This window comes from Taurulus bubalis, assembly GCF_910589615.1.
Source record: "Taurulus bubalis genome assembly, chromosome: 1".
NCBI classification, from domain to species: domain Eukaryota; kingdom Metazoa; phylum Chordata; class Actinopteri; order Perciformes; family Cottidae; genus Taurulus; species Taurulus bubalis.
Genome location: NC_136589.1, coordinates 46059411 through 46084535, shown reverse-complemented (window position 1 = coordinate 46084535; position 25125 = coordinate 46059411). Strand labels below are relative to the sequence as shown.

The 25125-nt window shown below is 42.1% G+C and overlaps 1 protein-coding gene across 1 annotated transcript; it reads left to right on the top strand.

The window, feature by feature from the left end:
• Positions 1-5177: 5177 nt before the first annotated feature.
• rin3 (Ras and Rab interactor 3) lies at positions 5178-24155 on the top strand (the record flags this gene model as incomplete). The annotated part of the gene is made up of 15 exons (XM_079232448.1): positions 5178-5212; positions 11792-12401; positions 13688-13799; positions 13915-13987; positions 14305-14396; positions 14957-16019; positions 18880-19060; positions 19726-19897; positions 20721-20842; positions 20975-21161; positions 21826-21957; positions 22038-22204; positions 22548-22662; positions 23396-23787; positions 23879-24155. The coding sequence occupies 14 exons, from the start codon at positions 5178-5180 to the stop codon at positions 23746-23748; spliced, it is 3414 nt and encodes a 1137-aa protein (XP_079088574.1). The 3' UTR covers positions 23749-23787; positions 23879-24155.
• Positions 24156-25125: the final 970 nt, after the last annotated feature.

Genomic DNA, 25125 nt, shown 5'->3' with positions numbered 1-25125 from the left:
TCACAATATATTTATGAGTTACAGCCACACTAATTGGAAACCATTTGGACTATCAAAAAGCATTGTTCTTTTTTGGCCCAAATGATACTGAACTACTTTTCTAGGATGAGGGGTTTTGGGGAAAAATATTAAAAGGAAAATAAAAATAATATGTGTGGAATTTGCTCTAATGTCTCATGGTTTATGATTTGTGAGCTGAAACTTAAAATGACCACATGGTGGTGTTATTTCATCCACATCTGCAACACAAATTAATCCAATACTTTTTTTGCCAGGGACAGTCATCAGATGTCCCTGAAATGTCTTAACTAGTGAGTCCTGCTAATAACTAAGATAAATCCAAGAAGAATAAAAATAACTTTTTAGCAGTTGATATGTATTGATATAAATGATGATGTTGATGATGAAAAGGGTGAGTATGAGTTGTATACGTATTTAGTTTTGCTAATCAGTTATAACAACAAAGACGTTACATGTGGTTAACGATACAGAACGTCTCTACGGACAAGATGCATTCAAATGATTTACATGAAATTGATATAAACACAGGGAAATACTATGTAAATACTCCAGACGTCTAAAACTCAAGTGCAAGCTGTACCTGGGTCTTGTTAAAATTGGACCAGTCGTTTCCATGATGTTTCGTGTGATTGACAGAGACGAAGACTGACTCACACTCTGCTTTATTATGCTTGTTCGCTATGTGAGCTCAACTGGTATTGACTCTGTGAGTGTGCGTGTGCATGTGTGTGTGTTTGAGAAAAAGACAGACAGGAGATAGAGAGAGGCAAGCAGAGACAGGGAGAAATATCTCAGTCAACACCCTTGGAAATACATCGTCTGAAAGAAAAGCAGAAAAGCAGTGAAATCTGTGGCTATGATTTTGTTCCTTTCCAGACTGCACAGCCTGGTGTGTCCACAAAGGCAGCTGAGCATGTTGTGTTTGATAAGACCAGCAGCTGTGAGGAGATGAAGCCTCACAGTACGTATTTCTTACTGTTTCTCGAGGTCTAATTTGCCATTGAGGGTGAATGTTTGACCCGCCTTGTTCACACCAAACGCAAATAACGTTTTCTCCTTGCATTATTTGAGGGAGTTTGACACCAAACGGAACCAACCTTTGCCCTCAGTTACTTCTAAGAGTTTGAATAATTTGTGTTCGTTTGCGTCACTCCCGCGAGATGCGGCAGAGAGCATCTACGTGTAGATTCCAACAAGGAATCAAAATTGTTGTTTTGTAGCTACATGTTGAAAAAGTCCCAGATATGTCCGTAACCCAAACGTCGCTGTCTAGGTTCATTACATCAGGCAGAGGTGCCTGTCTTCACTGTTTCTAGCAAGCGGTATGAAGGGTTTACAATAATGACAATATACAGACCAAAACGGTCTCAATCAGGGCTCTGCTATGCTAACATTGTAGCTGCTCCATCAACACTCAAAATGGCATCATCTGCATAAATACGGAGGTTTTTGTGTCAAACCTGAACAGAGCTTCATAGACACTTTAATGTGCACGATAACAGTTTATATTGGTATGGACGACCTTGTTTGCCTTCATAGTCTCTCTAGAATGTATGCGCATTAAGTCTATTTTTCTATTTTCTGTATTAATTGTGATCTGACTACCAGCCTGTTCTCAGTGTAAATATGTAGATAAGCTAAATAAAAAAGGTCAAGAAAAAGTAAATATACATATTTCAATAGCATGTGCGAAGGGAAATGTTTTCAATGGTCAGTGTTGTAAGGTTTCATCTCTGTTTTGTACATAAAACATTTCAGTACGTACGTGACTGTTTCAATATGTTAAATTATGCAGATGAGAATTGTATATGGCTATGGCTTTATTATCTCCCTCAGTCGTCTCAATCAGGAAGAAAACAAACTCAAGCTGTATGAGCAGAAAGCTGCTCAACTCAATCATTGTTCCTCATATGTTATCATCAGGAAAATAATTTGGAAAGACAGTCAAATCCCACAGCCAGCTCCTGGTAAACAAATGAATCACCTAAACCAACTGCTCAGGGTCCGTTTCGGCTCGAACAGAAAATGGCGGCTGCATTCAGAAAGCAGATAACAGACAAAGTACTGGCTAGGAATGTCTTCAGAAGCCCCACGGTAGACTTCTGGCACAGAATATGGTGACCTGGACCTGACACAAATAGTGCAGTTAGCTTGCCAAGTAGAGTGGTAATAGAAAGTCTATTGAAATGTAGAACATAAGACCCTTCATGTAAGCCATGTAAGCCATGTCAGCACATTGACCATCAAAGATGGTGAATGCAAACTAAACAAAGTGACTTTTCAGATCCCTGTGATATTAGTGAGTGGGTAGAATAGTTAGTGGCCAGATGTATACATGTATTTGGTGGAGAAACCTTAGCGTGTAACTTACAGCAGCAAGGAATTAGGAGCAAACAAGTGGTGATCCAACTCCGTTATCTGTGGTCATGTTCAGAAGGTCAAACACCAAGACAGAGACAAAACAAGACAGAGTTTTAAAATTCAGTGGGAGTCATCACTTTTAATAGCTTGCAGCCAAAGACACTGCCAGTGTTTCGGTTTAAAAAGTATTTGTACCTCAGGATCTGTTTATTATCTCCGCCAACCATTTATGTAAGTTGCTACGAGCCACCACATTGAGGTGAAAGTCACCAGTTAACACGGTCACTCGTTAAACTGAAACACCTATTTTTGACGGTCTGTAATAATAAAGCTTTTTATCTGCTATTTTATGACTGGTATAGATCGACAAACGTGTTAAACCGGATGATAAAATATGGTCGCACCTTGATACGAACCCACAAAATGAGAGCCAAAGTTAGCCTACAATTTAAATTAGGTCTAATGAAAACAACTTACCCAAAATATCAAATACAGCACTTATTGGCCTTTTGGCTTTTTAGAGAGAGATTCTGAGAACTGGAGGTATTTCCTCGACTTCCTTTTTTCTTTTTGAAAACGGCCATACTTTAGACATCGTTAAGTTCACAAATAAGGTTATATCTGACGGTGTAAAATTCTTGGACGATAAAATACTCTTTCAAAAGAAAATGAGTCCGGATGTTTGCCAGAAGTTGTTAATGAGAGTGTATACAGCTGTGTTGTGTTCAGATCATGGTAACTATGGAGGAGAACGTCATATAGCTCCAGCAGCAGTCACCACGATTAGAAAAAAATATGTTGGGACGCTTTTCCGCTCTGAACTGAAGTATTTTCAACTCAATGCACTCTGGGAACTCTTGCAAAATGCAGGATACTTTGTATCATAAGTGGGCGTAGTCTCTGATGTCACCCATTGGTTTGTGGATTGCTGTTTTGAAGCCTTGAGTGCAGCGTTTTGGCTAATGCCATCTTGTTTTTTTGCAACCAGTGAAAGGAAGTGACCATATTTGAACGCGGTAGTGACGGCTCTGGTCAGAGACCTGTCAATCACCTTGTAGCCCTGCCCTAATGCATCCCCTGCTTTATGGTCTGTTTGACTCTCAATGACCATCATTTACTAAATGAAAGTATGCTGTATTGAAGAAGACTTAAATCTAGAGATTGAGACATAAACTCATGTTTACAATGTTTACTGAGGGAATAAATCAAGAGTCGAATCATTTTCTCATAGAAAGAAATTAACTGGGGTCTTAAAATGTTTTCAATATATCTTTTGCCAAAACAACTTCATATGGGGATAATGGTGTTTAGTGTTTGTTTTTAGCTAATTTCACTGCTCCCAGTGGCTGAATGAATCAATTAATGCACCTTTAATCACCCAAGCCAAGGCTTTGGTTGGGTCAGATTTGATGTGGCTACGGCATTGTAAGCCACACTGCTATCACAACGAGGGCGTCAAGATGAGCCTTTTATGTGAACAGTTGCGACCACAATTATATTTTAAGGATCCAGGTTCCATCCTGACAGTGTGCTTAGTGATGAAACGGTGCCTAGAAAGACACTGGCCATGTGTCATGGTGTGTAATGGGCCTTTGGTCTATAATAGTCCACCATGACTACTGTAACTATGGTGTGTTAGGAGCTCCCTCCAGTGGTTGCTCACCGCTCGTCACGTTCAGCCGAGCAGACTCCAAGCATGTGCGACCACCTCTGTTTGCACAGGAAGCAGCTGCACAGCCACCACACTTGGCTGCATTGTGAATACGTGTGTGTGTGTGTGTGTGTGTGTGTGTGTGTGTGTGTCTTTGACCACAACTGCATGTCTACACAGACAGTAAATGCAAATATAAATGAACAAAAGGTGAGCTTGGTGACACATATTCAGGTTTTTGTTGTCAGCGTTGAGTATTTCAATGCTTGCAAAGTATCAAATCCCTCCTCCGGGTTCTGATTCTTCATGAAAAGCCTCTACAAGTGTTTGGACACTTTACACTGAAAGCTTCACACCAACATATCAGTCCAACCCCAAGTGTGAGCTGCGTGTTAAAAACAAACCCCAAAAATGGAGACTGCAAATGACGGTGGGAACTGAACTGAAGACAAGACAACTAAAGTTAGGAGTTTTAATTGTGTAAAAAGAAAAGGGGGAGGTGAGAGGAGGCAGGGAGAGGAGGGAGAAGGGGGGGACATGAAGTTGTACATTCCACAGTTTGAACGGGCGAGCATCTGGAAGTCTTTAAAGGAGAGGGGAGGGTAGAAGGAAGGAGAAGGAAGGAGAGGAGGAGGCTAACAAGACAATCTGCTGAATATTTAGGCCACATCTACAGACTACGAGCATTGTGTGCGTGATCCCGTTTGAAAACGCTGACACAAGCAGACGATGACGTCTATTGGAGGGTTGCTTAACTTAACACATGCCTTAAAAAAAGAAAACGACACTGTCAACAGTGGGACCAGAAAGCATGACTGCATGAGACAGAAGTTGCATGAGAGTAGACAGAGAAGAGGGTAGAGGAGAGAGCAGGGGAAGTCTGACCAAAGTGCTCGGCCTCTTCCTGCCTGACGATCAGCTCAGGAAGTTGAGGCAGAAACAGAGGGGAGAGCTGACGGAGAAGCATATTTTCCCTTTGCCTTTTTTCCCTTATTCAGCCCTGCTCCGGTTCAACAGCAGGAAGAAAAGGGAGGGGGGTCAGAGGGAAGGAGGAGTTCTTGTGGGAGCAGAGAGAGAGAGAGAGAGAGAGAGAGAGAGCGAGAGAGAGTGACAGAGAGCAGCCAGACACTCAATCTGTGGAAATATGATGGAAGCCAGCGTTGTTTGCAAGGACACAAGGTGAGTGTGTGAGGGGTCTGTGACAGGGTAGACGGGTGAAAACACAGCGGAGGAACTGTACTCCGTCGAGACAGCGGGGAGGGAGCGAGGGAGGGGAGGGGGTTGCCGTAGCTGCCATGGAGGGGAGAGGGGGCTCCAGGGGTCGAGAAGTTGGACAGCCAGAGCAGGAAAAACAGATGTGATGACTCACTGACTGATATTAAGGGCAATACCTTCTAGCCAAATCAGAGTTGTGCGGCATAACTTGCACCCGAGACGGGAGTAACCATTTTGTTTCTGACATTTGGAGTTTGTTTCATTTGGGGGAATAAGAGCAGTTGAAAGTTGTCAGTGACCCCCTGAAAAGGGCAGATCAGACCGTTATGAGGCATGTGTTTGATTTGTAGTGTACATCGTTTGAATGTCTTTACAGTAGAACTACCTCCACTTTAAACTGCAGACTATGTTTTGTTGATTGTTTGATTTAGGATTCTTTTCGAGTAGATTATTAACAGTTGGACTTTGGGACAGTTAACGCGTTGAGGCTGCTGCGAGTATATTTCCTTCTTCATGAATAAGGTTATCAAACAAGAATGATGACATTTTCTAAATATATTTGGTGAAAGAGCTCATGCCAGGATTGTGTTGCTTTTTTTGTTGTACTTTTATCAGAATGTGATCTTCCGAAAGGTCATGTTAGGTCAAGCAAAGATCCGGGGTGGATAGGGTATTCAGGTATTTTTATACTGCATAGAAAATGACACTTAAGTAATAGTACTAAAGTACTTACATTTTCAAAAATAAAAGTAATGCAAATGATTTCCTTTTGAATGTGTCATTACTGAACTATTGTTTGTATTATTAATGATCCATAAGTGACTTTTTGTTGCTGGAAAAGGGAGATTTTCTTCTATAAGGATCTCATTTTGTAGTGAACATCTTCCTGACTGTGACAATAAGCGGTAAATATGAGTGTATGATGTCACCAAGTGGTAATGAAGTCAAATGCACTGTGTTGAGGGGTTCACTGACAACAGAGAGGATTTAGCTGACCTAATGCTGATTCTGCCTCTTTCCTGTGGGAGGCAGGATCAGCAAGCGTGACGTGCGTGTCACCAACAGGACTTGTGGGGCGTCTTCTACAGACATGTGATTTCCTCAGATTGGCCGGATATTCCTTTTCAATTCACAGGAGAGTGATCGGACTCAAAATGGGATTCTCTGTGGCTTCAAAAGATATACAGTGGTTCAAGTAACAAATAGTTCAAAGGAGGCAGATCTTAAGCAGGACGCCAACTCACATATCTGGTCTTTTAAAGAGTAGGTTCACCCAAATGACATTAAAACACAGCATCACACGTACCTCGTGTGGTTTCTATACATCCAGATAGTTCCGGTTTCACTTGCTCAGGTGTTGAATGAATGAAATTGAATGAAATTAGTTTGTGATGTTTTTTTATTTCTTAGTTTTTTAGGTGAAACTTTCTTTAAAAAAATAAATACTTCTAAAAGAGCTATGGTCCATTAAAGGTTTACTCCACCTGTGTTCTGTACATCTTCACACCTGAGATGGGGCACTATGATGTGTGCTAGCTAGCTAGCTAATGCTACAAAAGGAGAAGTAAGCAGTCTGAACAGCACTGGAGGCCACTGTATAACATCTAAAATTGGACTGATGCGGTCACGTTGTTCTCTCATTAAAACACAGCATCTCAACTATCACAGGAGTAAAATGAGTTCATATCAGCGCGCTGTAATATTGAAGCTGGTTGCCTCTAAATGGAACTTGTTGAGGGATCCTATCTCAGTGCTATACAAGGTAAAACCATCAGACCTTGGGAGTCTTCTCTGCCATCTGAAGACAAAGGAGAGTTGCAGCTTGTTTTACGTGACTGATAATGCAGCAAAAAGTGTGAAACACCAAAATGACATAATTGTGAAAGTACCCTAATCGAGTTAAGACTAATCCCACGTAACCACACTGCTTCCTCTTGCAATGACAGCGTTGCCCGTGACCCTCTTCTCCAGACAATTGTGTAGTTTTCCATCAACTTAACATAAACGTTTGCAGTATATACCAATGGGATACGAAGGTATTCACCCCTTATGCGATTTCACACGGTTCAACACTGTGAGATTCAACGCAATTGGACACGATGCAATACAATTCTGTGAGGAGCAGGGCGATTGATTTCATTTCTTTGATTATTCTTAAGCAAACAGCAATTCATAAATCAACTAAAAAAAGTACTTATTTGTTTCTCTAGTACTGCAACTCAGTTAAGTCAATCTCATTTCTGCACTTGGCCTTTCCACAAACATGTCTGTCACAAGTCTTTGTTGCACTGGAGAACGGCACTGGATTTTGTCTCGTGAGCTGAGGAAGTAATATAAAATAACTAACCATCAAAAGAGTGGACAACCAAGACGTGTCACACACCAATCACGAAGTGGCAGACCTGAAACGTGACACAGATGACCCTGAATCTGGGACGTCTGCAACAACTGCTAAAAACACATCAAAGAGCCACACTGTTGCACCGGGTACACACACACACACACACACACACACACACACACACACACTGAAGTGGGTTTTGACTCAGGAACACAACAAATGCAAATTCATCTGAAAACGCCTACTTTCTGTTTGACTGATGTTCACTTTACACCCCATTGCCCAGCTGTTTTAGCCTGTTTCAAATTATTAGGGTCCGAGTGACTGACAGAGTCAGTCCCGAGAGGACCCTATTGAAATACAAAGGATTATTATTAGGGTCCGAGTGACTGACGTAGTCAGTCCGAGTAGGACCCTATTGAAATTGCTGGGATTATTCTTTATTATTAGGGTCCGAGCGACTGACGTAGTCAGTCACGAGAGGACCCTATTGAAATTGCTGGGATTATTCTTTATTATTCTGATCCTTATTTTTGAACATTGGACTGCTTTTGGGGGGACTTGTCATATTCAAAAACTCACCAAATTTGGAATGTTTGTCAGGTCTGGTGAAAATAGACATCTATCAAAGCCGGGGGAAAAAAGTTCCAAAAAATGACTCTCTAGCGCCCCCTACAAATTGGACTGGCGACGCCCCGGATTTTGTGAAAAACACATTATTGTAGTTTATTCCTAAACGCTTGGTCCGTTTCATACCAAACTTGGTATTTATCATCAATGTCCCTGGATCATCAATACTGCATTAGAAATTCTTTGATATCTCATTGCGTTGAGGAGATATCGACCAATCAACCTCTTAGGGGCGTGTCTTGTTTTTAAACACTCATAACATTAAAACTATTGGGACAAACGACTCCAAACTTGGGGTATATGTGCACATCGCATCCCCTAACTTGCAATAAATCAGGCGTCCGATTTTAACAATAGGGGGCGCTACAGTACTTCGGCCAATTTGCCATTTTCGGCCCATTTATGCTAATTTTAGCATATATTTGCATTTACGCCAAATACTACTCCTCATACAAATTTCATACAATCGACTTAAATTCTGTTCTTCAGTGATATCAAGACCCTCAGGAGTATGGCTTGTGCTCTTTGCGCGTTTTCACTTTTGGGAATTGACGTTTACGGGGACGCAAAGACGCGCCTACTTTGAGCTAACTGCTATATGAGAGAAAGCTGTTGTAACTCCTCCATCCATGATGCTATTACCCCAATACTCCTCATGCATGATACTGGTCCATGCCTGAGGACATGTACATGACAAATGTTCAGATTGTCATAGCACCACCCACTGGCAAAAGTAAATCAGCCAAACTGCATCCCATTTACAGGCAATTTAAATGACCTTGTATCCACTTCACATAGAGATGCATGTGTATGTTCACATTGGCAAACTCAAGGCCTGCATACATCATTGCTTCACTAAAGACAAGTGATTAAGTTGAATAAATAAATATTTATTTCATATATTTATAATTTATATATTTATAATTCTCATTGGTTGAAAGTGAGTCATGGGGTGTACTGGTGGCTGAGTGCCATTTATCATATATCATCCGCCCTGCTATAAACCGGCCTGATCAGTAAATCACAATATATTCATAGTAACCTACTAGCACCACCTACTGGCCAAACTAAATGTACCTCTTCACGTACAGAAACATGATGCACAGTATATGTTCACATTGTCGTAGCGCCACCTACTGGCCAAAGGAAATCAGCCAAACAGCATCGAATTTAAATAAAAATGACAGCGCCCAATTGCATGCTGGGTAACGCTCGCGCACAAGACAAAACAGGAAGAGACAGATCGGAAGACACGCCACACAAACAGCTGTTCGCCGCCCAACGCTGAGACAGTCTTTCCCAGCATGCCTTTCGCCCGTGTAATTTGGAACCATGACGGATGCCAGTGATGCTGAAACCTAAGTAGCTCTACTGCGCTGTCAGGATTACACTGTAAAAATTAATTGCTGGTCCCTGCTCTTGTTGAGACCATGCATGGGTTTGGCCGGTTTCCTTCTAAGGCCAGTCGGCGACCTGCCGGCTACCCCAAACGTGCCGGGATAAGCAAGGACCCGCTCACAGCTGCTCGCAGCTTTATTTAGGGTCCGAGCGACTGACGTAGTCAGTCTGAGAGGACCCTATTGAAATACAAAGGGTTATTATTATTAGGGTCCGAGCGACTGACGTAGTCAGTCCCGAGAGGACCCTATTGAAATACAAAGCGTTATTATTATTAGGGTCCGAGCGACTGACGTAGTCAGTCCCGAGAGGACCCCTATTGATACACAGGATTATTTTTCATTATTCTGATCCTTATTTTTCCACTTTGGACTGCTTTTTGGGGGACTTGTCATATTCAAAAACTCACCAAATTTGGAACACTTGTCAGGTCTGGTGAAAATAGAGATCTATTAAAGCCGGGTGAAAAAGTTCCAAAAAATTACTCTCTAGCGCCCCCTACAAGTTGGACCGGCGACGCCCCTCGCCCAGAATTTTTTTTTGACTTGAGAAAATTCACACATGTCCGTCTCCACCTGCTCTACAAAAAAGCCTCTCAGACCCATAAAGTCCGCCTATTTTCCGCCATTTTGGATTTGTGAAAAACACGATTTTGCACTTTTCTACTAAACGCTACCTTTTTTCATACCAAACTTGGTACTCATCATTATTGGAGCTGGATCATCAATACTGCATTGGAATTTATTGGATATCTCATTGTGTTGAGGAGACATCGACCAATCAACCTCTTAGGGGTGTGTCTTGTTTTTAAACACTCATAACATTCAAACTATTTTCACAAACGACTCCAAACTTGGGGTATATGTGCACATCGCATCCCCTAACTTGCAATAAAGCAGTCGTCCGATTTGAACAATAGGGGGCGCTACAGTATTTCGGCCAATTTGCCATTTTCGGCCCATTTATGCTAATTTTAGCATATATTTGCATTTACGCCAAATACTACTCCTCCTACAAATTTCATACAATATTCATCATGCATGATACTGGTCCATGCCTGAGGACATGTACATGACAAATGTTCAGATTGTCATAGCGCCACCTACTGGCAAAAGTAAATCAGCCAAACGGCATCGGATATACATCTAATTTACATGAACTGCTCTACTCTTCACGTCGAGAAACATGATGCCAAGTGTATGTTGCATTCTCTTCATGCACAATAACAGTCTTCCTGTATGGGTGGCCTTTTTGGTGAAATAATTTACCCAGCATGCTTTTTAGCAATGTAATTTTCTTAACACCATTAGTCAAGTTAGTCACCATGAGATGTAAGTAGCGCCGTCCGCTGCACCTTCAACATCAACGTGAACAATTATTGTGAACGATCAACCTTCAACATTAACATCAATGTGAATGTTCAATCTTGTCACCTGCCAAAAGCAGAGACTGCTATGTGAAATGTTCATACTTGAAACCGGTGTGTACTGTTTGAACTGGGCGAGTCGCCGACATGCCGGCTACCCCAAATTTGCCGGGATAAGCGAGCACCCGCTCACAGCTGCTCGCAGCTTTAATTATTATATGCTATTATATCATTGTGACTCATGCATTGCATTATTAATTGTATACAGAAGTAACAAGCCCTCAATATAGATGTGTAATGTGTCCCGCAGAGAAATATCAGTAACATTGTTGTGGTTTCCTTGTTGTTCTAAGGAAAAAATAGAACATTCTAAACTACAGTTTCAAAATCAGTTTAAAGGAATATAATGAAAGATTTGGCAGAGTGTTGTTAGTAATGTTAGAATGACTGAACTCTGAATGGTGAGAGTATATATGGACTGAAGAGAAGACGGTGCTACTGCGGTAACCATCAAACATATCAATATCTTCTTGGCACATGCAACATATGATGCACTGTCTTTCTGTTTTGTGCCGTAAACCAAACCACTGCAGCAGATTCCTTAAAGCACATCGATGGCCTCTGGCCCTCCCAACAACAGGTTCACTTATTCACAGTGATGAAACACATCATGTGTCACACAACTGCACGCAGCACACGGGATGAGCTTCAACTGTTAATTACAAACTGAAGCAGAGACGAGATGTAAACAAATCCTCTGCATGTTACTTCCTCCCTTGACCTTTAGCCTTTTTGTTCTCCTTCACAGCCACGCAAGCCCTCTGACAGGATTACTTGACACTCCATCCATCCCCTCTCCGGCCTCCGGTCCTCCATCTTCTCCCCTCTCTCCACCCTCCCTGCCCTCCTCCAACCCTCCGGTCCGGCCATGTCGACCCAAACCGCCCCCTCCCGCGGTGAAGCCCTCCCAGCTCCCCTCGTGTCCTCCTCTATCTGCGTCCACTCCTCCGACCCTCCCTGCTGCTCAACCCCCCGTCTCCAAACCCCCTCCTCCTCCCATCTCTAAACCTCCTCCCCTTCTCTCCCACAACCCTCCTCCCCCGTCTCTTCCTCCCCCTCTCTCCCCAACTCCAGTCTCTCCTGCTCCCCTGCTTTCTCTGCAGCCAACTGTCTCCTCTGATGTTACTCCCTCCTTAACTCCTCTCCCTGCTCCATTGTTGCCAGCAACCCCATCTCTAGCTGCCTCCTCCTCCCCCTCATCTCCTCCTCCTACTCCTGCCCCTGTTATCCCACCGTCACCTCCAATTCCTCCATTGCTGAGTCCTATAGATCGGCTGGTTGCGAGTGTCTCCGTATGGCAGCCAAAAGGACTCAGTCAAAACCAAACCACAAGTATAATGGAGATAGAGATGGCTGGGGTGAGACACACACACACACACACCCACACACACACACACACACCCACACGCGCACACACACACACACACACACACACACACACACACACACACACACACAGGAAGGCTTTAGCTTGTTGTACAGCGACTCTTGAGGCCCGCTAATGCTCTGAATGTGTTCTCTTACATTTTGTAAGACACAGCATAACTTTATTTTATGGTTCCATAATTTTCTAATTATGTCTGTGGAGGTTTTCAGGAAATAACTATGTAGTTTGCCACTAATTACAAACAAAGTTCTGAAACATCTAGTTGTGTTGAGTCAACACAACACCTGTGGTTTGGTGCATAACATGGAAAGAAATAGACTTGACGTGTAAAATGGGCTTTAGGTAATACACCCAACACTAGTTATTAACCTGTCGTATCTCTTTGTTTAATCCATAAACAAACAGAACAGTAAAAAACCCAAATTGTGGTTTTTAGTAATGCTGAGCGGATTAAAGAGCTGTCTATGTGGCAGCACATCACTCCCTTTAAAACCACAAATTGCCTTTTCTTCTGTTTGTGTACAGATTAAAGGAAACAAGATCCAGCATGTGAGAACAACGGCAGGCTTTAGAGATGTAGATACTTTTAAAGTAATTACAAAGCCAGTTCTGTCTTTATGCTAAGCTAAGCTAATTGCCTCCTTGCTATATTTTAACCTCATATTTAATGAGCTTTAAGGCAATTCTCTCATCTCACTCTAGGTAAGTAAATTAAATAGCTGTATATCCTAAAATGCCAAACTGTTCCTTCAAGCCCAAGTAAAATATGCATTCATTATTCATATTAAATAATAATAATACAATAATAAATAAGAATACGTTCATTTCCATGTTCAGATATTTAATGAAATGCTTTACCGTAGACCTGCTGTTCACTAACTAAATAATCTCAAGCGTACAATTAACATAATAAATAAATATATAATAAAAAACTAATTCATTGGAAGTTTGACAACTGAACACTGTCTCAGTCCTTTCCGGGACTCTTCCTATGAATCAGTTACGTGTTATTTTCTTTATGTATAGGAAACTATGGGACATGTGAGAATACCAGCCTTTGAAACCATATCGGTGGAACTTCATTTGCTGTTGTCAGCTTGTGCTATAAAAAAAGTGATACAATCTATCAGAAATTGGGTCCCAAAACAGCGTATTTGTGTATGTGGTGTTGCATACTGTATGTGTTTGTGTACATACTTGATTCAGCACTTTTCTGTGCCCGACCTTAGAGTTGTAACCCCATGTCGTCGTTCGCAGGCCTTCCTGGTTCGCGGCACAGAGGACGAGGGCAGGACGCTGTCAGTACGCCTTCCTGATGAGCAGGGGGCGTCGCCCGTACACGACCTGATGGTCAAACGGCACAAGACGTGTACGTGTTACACATTCGTGCGAAGAGCTGCTCTCGAAATACAAAATGCAAGATATGCGTTGCGGAGCACAGACAGCAGAGTAGTGATTCACTCTGAATATGTTCTCTGTCACAGTTCTCCACTTGGATGGTTCCTCTCTGGTGTTTGATGACCTCTTCAAATTGATCTTGTTCTACTGTGCCAGCAGGTAACACACATACTGTGAGCTCTCCCCGAGCCCAGAATGGCGATCCGTAAAAGCACATTGCTGAACGTGTGACCTCCCTCCAACGCATCGTGTATTGTATATTAATATTATTAATAACATTTTAATTTTAATAAAAAAATTACATTTAAACTTTGTGATTCTGTTTAGGCCAGCAGAGAAGGCTTAGCAGGCCCTGGACACACACACACACACACACACACACACACACCAACTGTGTTATGTCATATTATTAAAACTCCCTGCTTACACTAAATGCTACTTCAAACATTTGTTTTACTATCAAATCCACCCAATAGGGACATTCTGGCCATCCCACTGAGGCTACCCCCCGCTATTACCACGGCAACTACGAGAGAGGAGCTGGAGGTCATCTCTGCTAAGGGTGCAGGTAAATAAATCAACATCATTATCACATTGAAGTTGGGTCACTGCTGCAGCAAAGAGCTGGAAACAGCAATGGAAGATAGAAGATAAAAGAACTCGCATCAATACAGCTACTCAGCAGAAATGAAAATGTTTAAATGAAAATATATGATATATATGTAATAACAACACATATGAACATATACAGACACAGAATATATATTAATAATATAATATATTATGTAATTTACCGATCTTCATGGGCATAAAAGGGTGCTTAGGTAGGTGCATTGTAAAGGAATCAATATGCAGGTATTCAATGTTAACTATCAAGACTCTGTGGGAACTTGTTCGCGTTCCAGCCGAGAGTTAGAGCAATACCGTACCAAGATCTGTATCTTTCTGTTAAATATGAAGCTTTTCAAAGGTCAATACGGAACCATTGGGCTCAGGCAAACTGTAAATAAGTTTTCATATCATCATACAATCTGAGACAAACGATTACAGAGAGAAGATTTATAAAAATAAGGAAAGCAAATATCAAAAACCTGATAAAAGACCCTTTTTTGACACATTGTGTTGCAGATTTCTGGATGTCCGATCTGAACCAGCCGGCGAAGGACCAGGACCTGGCTTTGGATCGGAACAGGCTGTACCTGTATGTCAACCCAGTCACTGTGGAGGGGAGCGCCAACAAAGACCTAAACCCCTCCACTAGCTCCAAACTTGATATAGTGACCGCTCAAAACCTTACCTCCTCCCTGCAGAATGGAGAAGTCCCACAGAAGATCAGCACAGAAGTCAAAGGTCAGGCCAAAACCACGCCCGCCCAGGACATTAAATACAAACGCCCCCCACCACGACCCCCCAGCCTGGGCTCAGGGTCGGGGATGGGCCTCCTCTTCTCCTCTTCCCCCTCGCTTCACACTTCACCTCCAGCAGCTGAGAGAAAAGAGGAAGGAAGGGGTGGAGCAGGTGAGAGAGAAGAGAGGAAGTCAATGTCAACATCACTCACTCCATCGAGGCCTCCTGTCCCTATGCAGAGCCGAACCGCTCCCCGGCTACCTCCTGCTCCTCTCCGCCGCACCTCTTCCAGGAGAAGCACTGACCAAGAGGTGGGCGAGGGGACGGAGAGAGAGAAGGGACAAAATCCTGCAAAGATAACTGAGAGAGAGGTGGAAGTAGAGGGAGGGGAGGAGAAAACGGGAAGTAAATCAGGTCAGCTGGATGAGGGGGAACAACAGAACTGTAGCCAGCGTCAAGAGAGTGAGGTAATAAAGGACAGAGAGAAGAGAGAGAGAGAGCATGAGAAGGAGGAAAAAGAGGTGAAAATGGATAAAGAGGAGCTCAAACAGAAATCCAGCCCCCACTGTGCGCCATTAGTGAAGAGACCGTCCCGTCCGGTACCTCCGCCGAGGAGGAAAATGTGTTCCCCGGACGCACCTGTGTGTCCGAATCAGGCAGGAGGAGGATCAGCCAATCAGACTGCTGGGATAAGAGTTCCCCCTCCCTCACCGGCGAGGCGTCCAGATGTGTCTTTGTACTCGCCACAGGGGGGTACTGTGCTGGTGACCGATCCTGACTCCTGCTCCACCAGCAGCACGGAGGAAGACGGAGAGCCGGAACAGGAACAGGAGCAAAACCACAAGTAGGTCTGGGTCGGCTGGTCAAAATCACATACCAAGCTCCTGTTCATATTTACCTTCTATTCAAAATCACATACGAAGCTCCTGTTCATATTTACCTTCTATTCAAAATCACATACCAAGCTCCTGTTCATATTTACCTTTTATTCAAACCTACCAGTAACTACTATTCATACAAACCTACTATTCATACTAACCTACTATTCATACATACTAACCTACTATTCATACTAACCTACTATTAATACATACTAACCTACTATTCATACTAACCTACTATTCATACTAACCTACTATTCATACATACTAACCTACTATTCATACTAACCTACTATTCATACTAACCTACTATTCATACATACTAACCTACTATTCATACTAACCTACTATTCATACTAATCTACTATTCATACTAACCTACTATTCATACTAACCTACTATTCATACATACTAACCTACTATTCATACTAACCTACTATTCATACTAATCTACTATTCATACTAACCTACTATTCATACTAATCTACTATTCATACTAACCTACTATTCATACGAACCTACTATTCATACTAACCTACTATTCATACATACTAACCGACTATTCATACAAACCTACTATTCATACTAACCTACTATTCATACAAACTAACCTACTATTCATACTAACCTACTATTCATACTAATCTACTATTCATACTAACCTACTATACATACGAACCTACTATTCATACTAATCTACTATTCATACAAACCTACGATTCATACATACTAACCTACTATTCATACTAACCTACTATTCATACTAACCTACTATTCATACTAATCTACTATTCATACTAACCTACTATTCATACTAATCTCCTATTCATACTAACCTACTATTCATACGAACCTACTATTCATACTAACCTACTATTCATACATACTAACCTACTATTCATACTAACCTACTATTCATACTAACCTACTATTCATACATACTAACCTACTATTCATACTAACCTACTATTCATACATACTAACCTACTATTCATACTAACCTACTATTCATACATACTAACCTACTATTCATACTAACCTACTATTCATACTAATCTACTATTCATGCTAACCTACTATTCATACTAACCTACTATTCATACTAACCTACTATTCATACTAACCTACTATTCATACATACTAACCTACTATTCATACTAACCTACTATTAATACATACTAACCTACTATTCATACTAACCTACTATTCATACATACTAACCTACTATTCATACTAACCTACTATTCATACTAACCTACTATTCATACATACTAACCTACTATTCATACTAACCTACTATTCATACTAATCTACTATTCATACAAACCTACTATACATACTAACCTACTATTCATACTAATCTACTATTCATACTAACCTACTATTCATACTAACCTACTATTCATACATACTAACCTACTATTCATACTAACCTACTATTCATACTAATCTACTATTCATACTAACCTACTATTCATACATACTAATCGACTATTCATACTAACCTACTATTCATACTAATCTACTATTCATACTAGCCTACTATTCATACAAACCTACTGTTCATACATACTAACCTACTATTCATACATACTAACCTACTATTCATACTAACCTACTATTCATACTAATGTACTATGCATACTAACCTACTATTCATACTAATCTACTATTCATACTAATCTACTATTCATACTAATCTATTATTCATACTAATGTACTATTCATACTAATGTACTATGCAAACTAATCTACTATGCATACTAATCTACTATTTATACAAACCTACTATTCATACTAATCTACTATTCATACTAACCTACTATTCATACTAATGTAATATGCATACTAATCTACTATTCACACTAATCCACTATTCATACTAATATACTATGCATACTAATCTACTATTCATACTAATATACTATTCATCTATTCATACTAATCTACTATAAATACTAGTCCACAATGCATACTAACCTACTATTCATACTAATGTACTATGCATACAAACCTACTATTCATACTTACCTACTATTCATACTTACCTACTATGCATACTAATCTACTATTCATACTAACCTACTATGCATACTAATCTACTATTCAAACTAATCTACTATTTATACCAATCTACTATTCATACTAATCTACTATTCATACTAATCCACTATGCATACTAACCTACTATTCATACATATTTTTCTCATACTAAATATTGTCAATTGAAGTGACAATACATAAAGTATTTTAGTCAGTTTTAGTCCAACCACTGACCAAAGTAAAATCGTGGTGTTTGTGTGAAAGTCAGCTTGAAATATTATGTCCAAACAGTATTCCAGATGAAGAATATGTCTCTCTCTCTCTCTCTCTCTCTCTCTCTCTCTCTCTCTCTCAAACATATACAGTTTGAGTATGATCGTGATTTTTTTTGGAGGCCCACTGATGTCAAGTTAAATCATAAGATTCCACTGCTACATTCACAGCCCAGTAACCACAAGTACATATTTGCCATGCAAAGTGTCATATTGCACACGGATGTTTGCTGTCTATTAGGACATTCAGGGACCTTGTCCAGAGTTGAAATCATCCAACATTCTGAGCTATGCGTACTAATTCATCTGTGTACCGCCTTCCCGCACTGACGGCCTTAGACAAGCCCCGACTGGACCTCATAATCAATTGGCACCACCATGTTGATCAAAGGACCCAACGTCACGAGCCAGAAAATCACTGAATCAAACCCAGTGGTGCAGAGAGTTGACCTACTAGTCCATGTAAGACTTAGATGGGAGGAAGACTCACGTTATATGTCTCTTCCAGTCGCCTCGCAGAGAGCCGCAGCCACAAGGCAGCCGTGAGGAGAACCCCCACCACAGTGATGTTGGACCGAGCCCGCTACCGCTTGTCCACCGTCCTCACCGGCCTCATCAGCCACGACCGCCGCCTCACACAGCGCCTCGTGGAGCTGGCCAGGGACCCTCTGAGCTACTTTGGTAACCTGGTGAGTGCACTGAGGGGATGGGGGGGGGGAGATCTATTTTGGGATTTTTAATTTCAACATTCGGCTGATTTGGATTTGGACTGATTGAAACTTGATTTTTCAAGAAGAAGTCTAAAATACAAATAGAATCAAGTTTAGGTTCAAGGTTCAAGGTTTTATTTGGCCATTTGTGCCTAGACCAACAGTTTAGACACATTGGATTATTTTGTGCAGGGCTCTCTGAGTCAACAGTTTTGGAGAAAATAAGAAAACACACTATAACAAGAAAGAGAAAAAATATAAAATATGAAAACACTATACATACATATGTACAAAGGTGGTCGTAGGGACAGAAGGGTATTAGATACATGTTTTTTTTAATAATGTTAAATTACAGTAATAAATAAATAGTCCTGAGTGCTTTTCCTATTCCCAGTTTTGTTTTGCCATCAGTCTGACTGTGGCAGGAAGAAGCTGTTGTAGAAACGTGTTCTGTGTGATGATGCTGCCGCTCTGCTGTGTCTCAGGTTGTACTGCAGTGATTGTGTCTGAGCAGAGAGTGAGCTGGTGGAGTGAGTCTCAGTGATTGTGTCTGAGCACAGAGTGAGCTGGTGGAGTGAGTCTCTGATGATTCCCTCTACTCTTTTCCGACAGCGCTGAGTTTAACTTTCGTGTCTTGCATTCAGGTAAAAGAGCACCGCGCATTCACCTTGGAGACCATGTCGAAGCACTCCTCCTCCACGGAGCTGCTGCAGGAGATCCGACAGATGATGACTCAGCTGAAGAGTTACCTGCTGCAGAGCACGGAGCTGCAAGCTCTGCTGGAGCCACAGCATCAGTATACACAAGACAAACTGGGTAACTTTTAAACCTCTTTTCAAGTGTTTTGTAGGACCAGTTGTATGGGGAATATTGGAACAAAAGTGATGTCCTTTGTAAAGTTCACTTCTTTATTTACATTGTAATTCTTAGCCTGTGAAAAACCGTTGTGTCATGTCATCTGTCTACAAACCCAAATCTCAGTTTGGGTTTGTAAACTAGGACATTTATGTGCCACTTTAAAGCGCCTGAAGCTTTTTGAAGTACATGTCTTCATCAAAGTCTGTTCAATATTGTCATCAGAATCAGAATCAGCTTGATTGGCTTTGTCTCTGGTTATACGTTGCTCTTACACACAATATACAATAAACAAGATAAATAATATAATAATTCTAAAGCCTGTCCAGTCTCATAGAATCCAATAGCGCAAACCTGTAGTAGTTAGAGGTTTTGTGAAGCCATTACAACTGTGGGGCGACTGTGGCTCAGTGGTGAGCAGGGTCGTCCTTCAATCAGAGGACCGGCGGTTTGATCCCCGGCTCCGCCAGCCCATGTCAATGTGTCCTTGAGCAAGACACTTGACCCTAAATTGCTCCCGTAGCTGTGCTTACGGTGTATGAATGGTTGATAATCTGATGTGGCACCTTGCATGGTAGCTCCTCTCATCAGTGGGTGAATGATGTCATGTAGTGCTAAAGCGCCTTGAGTGGTCGCAAGACTAGAAAAGCGCTGTACGGGTCCATTTACCATTGCTTAGTTTTTGTCGATTCAAATACATGGTCATTTTCAAAGGCGTAGTTGGCAGGGTTGATGGAAAATTAGAAACCGTTTGAAGTGATCCTCCATGTGTGTGTCCGTGCAGAGAGCATCGTAGAAGCTGCTCTGTGTAAGAGCGTGCTGAAGCCGCTGAGGGAGCCGATTTACCAGAGTCTGGAGAAACTGCACGCCGACGACGGCAGCCTGAAACAGCTGGCCCAGAACCAGGTAGGGCTGGACGAGATCACTCCTGCAGGAGACGACACACGACCCACGTGAAGTACATTTATATCCCGTAGTAGCGGTTGTGATACTGACGGTTTGTGTGTGTGTGTGTGTGTGTTGTTGTGTGCGTTTCAGTCTGGCGTCCTGGGCAGCACCACCACTGCATTGGGGGTAACCACTGCTGTCCCCGAGGCCTCTGCCATGGAGAAGATCAGCATCAAACTGAACAACCTCCATCTGGAATATTCCCCCCAGAAAAAGATTGAGCTCATGCTGAAGGCCTGCAAGCTCATCTACGACTCCATGTCTGTCAGCAGTGCAGGTCAGACAGTCGGCAACACTTCGACCCCGAATGCTATTCTAATATCACACTATTACTGTATTAAAAAAAAGTAAAACAGGAAGTAAACTCGCCAGCGTAGTCACCTTGATGTCACCCATTGGTTTGTGGACAACGCTAGTGAATCCTCGAGTCCTGCTTATTGATCGTAGCCATCTTGGGTTTTTGGAGTGATACTAGAGGGTGGAGCAAAGTAAAATCAAACAATATATAATATATTTGAATATATTTCAAAATGTTACATTAACTTTTCATGAATGTATTTGTTCCTCAGTACACAGTACACATTGCTACTACTGCCCAACTTCTATCTGTGGACATATTGCTACAGTCTTTGTAAGCCCAAAATACCAGACTTCCAAATCCTGCACTCAAATCGGGTGCGATGCCATTCCTGGTACCCGCGTTCAATTTCCGTGGACAATAGATCGCAGCATCACTTTTCAGGAGACACGTTTGTGAAATTCATGTCGAGCAATTTTGCCCACTAGCATCACATACGTTTTTTCCGGCCTCCTCGCGTGCCAACACCGCACCTCGGGGCTTGCCCTGTGGTGGCCTCAACTGACTCAAGACCATCTTTAATGATGTGCCCTTATCCTGTAATTGTATTATCCTGTAATTCCCTGTAATTTTGTGTGTTTAGGGCGGGCCCATGGCGCTGATGACTTCCTGCCTGTAATGATGTATGTCCTGGCTAGATCCAATCTGTCCGCTCTGCAGTTGGATGTTGAATACATGATGGAGTTGATGGACCCATCGTTGGCACTAGGAGAAGGTGTCCAGTAAATACTTCATTACTGGTTTTCCCCGTTGATGTGATCTACGTGTATATCACATTATTGATTGTGTGTGTAGGTTCCTATTATCTGACCACCACCTACGGCGCTCTGGAGCACATCAAGACTTTTGACCAGCAGATGTCAGCAACACGGCAGCTCAGCAGAGAGGTTCAGGACTCCATCCACCGCTGGGAGAGACGACGCACGCTCAACCAGGAACGCATGTCCCAAGGATCTGTGCGGGTACACACACACACACACACACACACACACACACACACACACACACACACACACACACACACACACACACACACACACAAACAATGGCACACTATGATCTGAAAAGGTCTAAGTGACTCACATGCTGAAAAGAGATAATGAGGATTGGTATTTGATGCTCCCAGTATTATAATGCACTGTGGCTCAAAGCACATGATTAAAATGTAATATTCATTGACGAATATTTACAAAAGAATAAACAGGAAAACACACTGGTAGATGTGTGGCGTATTGTGCTTGGGCTCCCTGAGATGTTTCCATACAGATACCTCTCTGTAGCTTTCTGTGTGTTTCTGTTGCACAGGACTTTCTGACCGTGTGTTGTCCAGAGATTGGAGCCAGTCCAAAAACTCTGGGGGTCCTCCTCAGCACCACGATACAGCAGCTAGCCGAGCAGTGTGCAGCACGCTTTGAACAAGGTACATTTTTACACTTTCACTTGTTCCAGTCAGCAGAATTCAGTTCCTGGCCTTATATAAAAGAACGTGATTGATATTGCTTGACTGTCAAATCTAAAATGACACAGCAATTTCATAACGCACAAGTTGGGGCACTTCCGAGAGACAAATATATATATATATATATATATATTTTTTAAAGAACTATGAACACAGATATCTGGACAAGCCCCAAAACTGCAGGATCCCACACTTCCCATAATGCAATGCAGCACATCGTCAGAGCTACGTGACAAAGCATCTTCTGAGTCATAAAATGAATTCAAATGATGTTGAAGTGTTTTCACAGGTTGCATTTCCCTTTTAATTTGTTTAAGTATAAGTCAGTGCCACATAAATTAACTTATGGCCTCACGTATGTTTAACTAACGTAAATAACTTAACAAACGTAACGTAACAAACATAATCGTTGAACCCAAACCATGATCTTTCCCCAAACCTGACCAAACCGTGCTTGTTAAACTACTTTAATTGTTACATTACCACGAACACTCAGCTCAAGAGAAAAGTGATATTTAATTGAGGTCGCCAATGTCAAACATTTGTTCTTGACTACTGCAGCGATGTCATCGTATTGTGTATAGTGGGATATCAAGGAGTTACAGCAGATTCATTTTCGTACGTGAACAGCCTGCATCACTACCTCATCCTCATCCTCTGGGTAACGTCACGCCTCTGTGTTTCTCTCCTCCAGACTCCTACATGCTCAGTGTGTACATGGATGGTGTTCACCAGCCCCTGCCTCCCACAGAGCTGGCTCTCAGTGTGAAGAACAGTTCCCAACCCGGAGCCTACTGCTTTGTCTACCACCCTATGGACCAAACCGTCCAGCAGCCCGAACCCGGACGCAGCTGCCCCACTCAGCCTCCTCCAGCTCCTCCAGCTCCTCCAGCTCCTCCAGCTGTGGAAGGCTTGACCACAGCTGACTTTACAGCTGTGGACACTGTGGAGCCAGAGGCAGAGGCGGAGAAGGAGAAGGAGAAGGAGAAGGGGGAGGAGGAGGAGGAGGAGGAGGAGGAGGAGGAGGAGAGTCTGATTAGCTTGTAGCCGCTCCAGAAGCACAGCGACAGCTGCTGTATCGCAACGGTAACTACATCACAGTGGCGATGGCATTACTGTGGATCGTGTTGTTATCTCAGTCTCACCTGAAACTCCTTTCTTCTGAAATTAATTTTAGATGCATCACCAGACAGAGCAGCGGCCGACTAAAAAGACAAAAGAGATCAATGACTGATTGTGTATCTCAACACAGGGTCTGGAACCCCGGGGACTGCAGGAGGAAAGGATTTTATAGAATGTAAAAAATACATGTTATTCTAACATGTGCATGTATGATCATGTTTTCTACTGTTTCTACGCTATGATACTCAAAGCTATTCTCTGCTATGCTCAAGACTGTCTACAGGGGTGGACTGAGCTCTACTGATTACTGGTTCACAAATAGGTTCTGTAATTTCTGTTGTGGGTGGTGTGGGAGAGGGGAGGGGGGGGGGGGGGGGGGGTGTTACAGTAGCAGCTTTATTTCAAAATATCCAACAGGCATCATTTCATTCCACGTGGGTCTGTATCCTAATACGGATTGAATTGTAAATAAACTGGCTTTTACAATTTGCCAATGCTGTTTCTTGTTTAAGTGGACCTTTCTCGACTAACGGAGTACTCAACAATGTTTTTACAGTGCATGATATCTCAGGAAGGGTTCCAATGTCAAACAACAATTCACAAATGCTTTATAGATCAGTCATAAAGTCATTAATAAGACCAACTTTTGGGTTGGTCTTCCTGCACAATCAAATGAGACTTTAGGTGATTAGCTAGCCCCACCGGTTGATCGTAGCAGCTAACAGAGCTGAGATGTGTGTTTCCATATCTGTGGGCAAAAATGTTGTTTTCATTTCCAAGTCAATGTGGCTGAGGTCTGATTTATTCAGGTGAATCTTGGACCATTTTTAAATTGCTCTGTGTCACTGCAGAGCAGGCAGTACAGCAGTACAGCAGATGAACGTACGCCGGATGATGCAAAACGACTCGCGGAGTTTTGCATCATCATCGCCAAGACAGACTCATCAAAAAGAGAGTCTTACAATAGTAAATATATAAATGTATATCTTATAATAAGAGTTGCAGAGATCTCTTAAGCCTAGTTTATGCTTCTCCGTCACGTCGACGGCGTACCTACGCCGTCGACGTGACGCCGTCGTTGAGCATTTGAAGTTCTGCGTCAAGGGACCGCGTTGCTCTGCAATTAACCGCTATGCCGCCAGGGGGGTGTGGTTTCAGGGGTTATAGCCGAATTCCGGTCACAGTAAACAATGGCAACCAAGTTGGAGCGGCTGCATTAAAGTTGGAGCTCATCAATATTGAAGAGCAAATACTTATATTGCAAATGTTGAAGTGCAGGCGACAGAGAAGACGTTTGCGGAG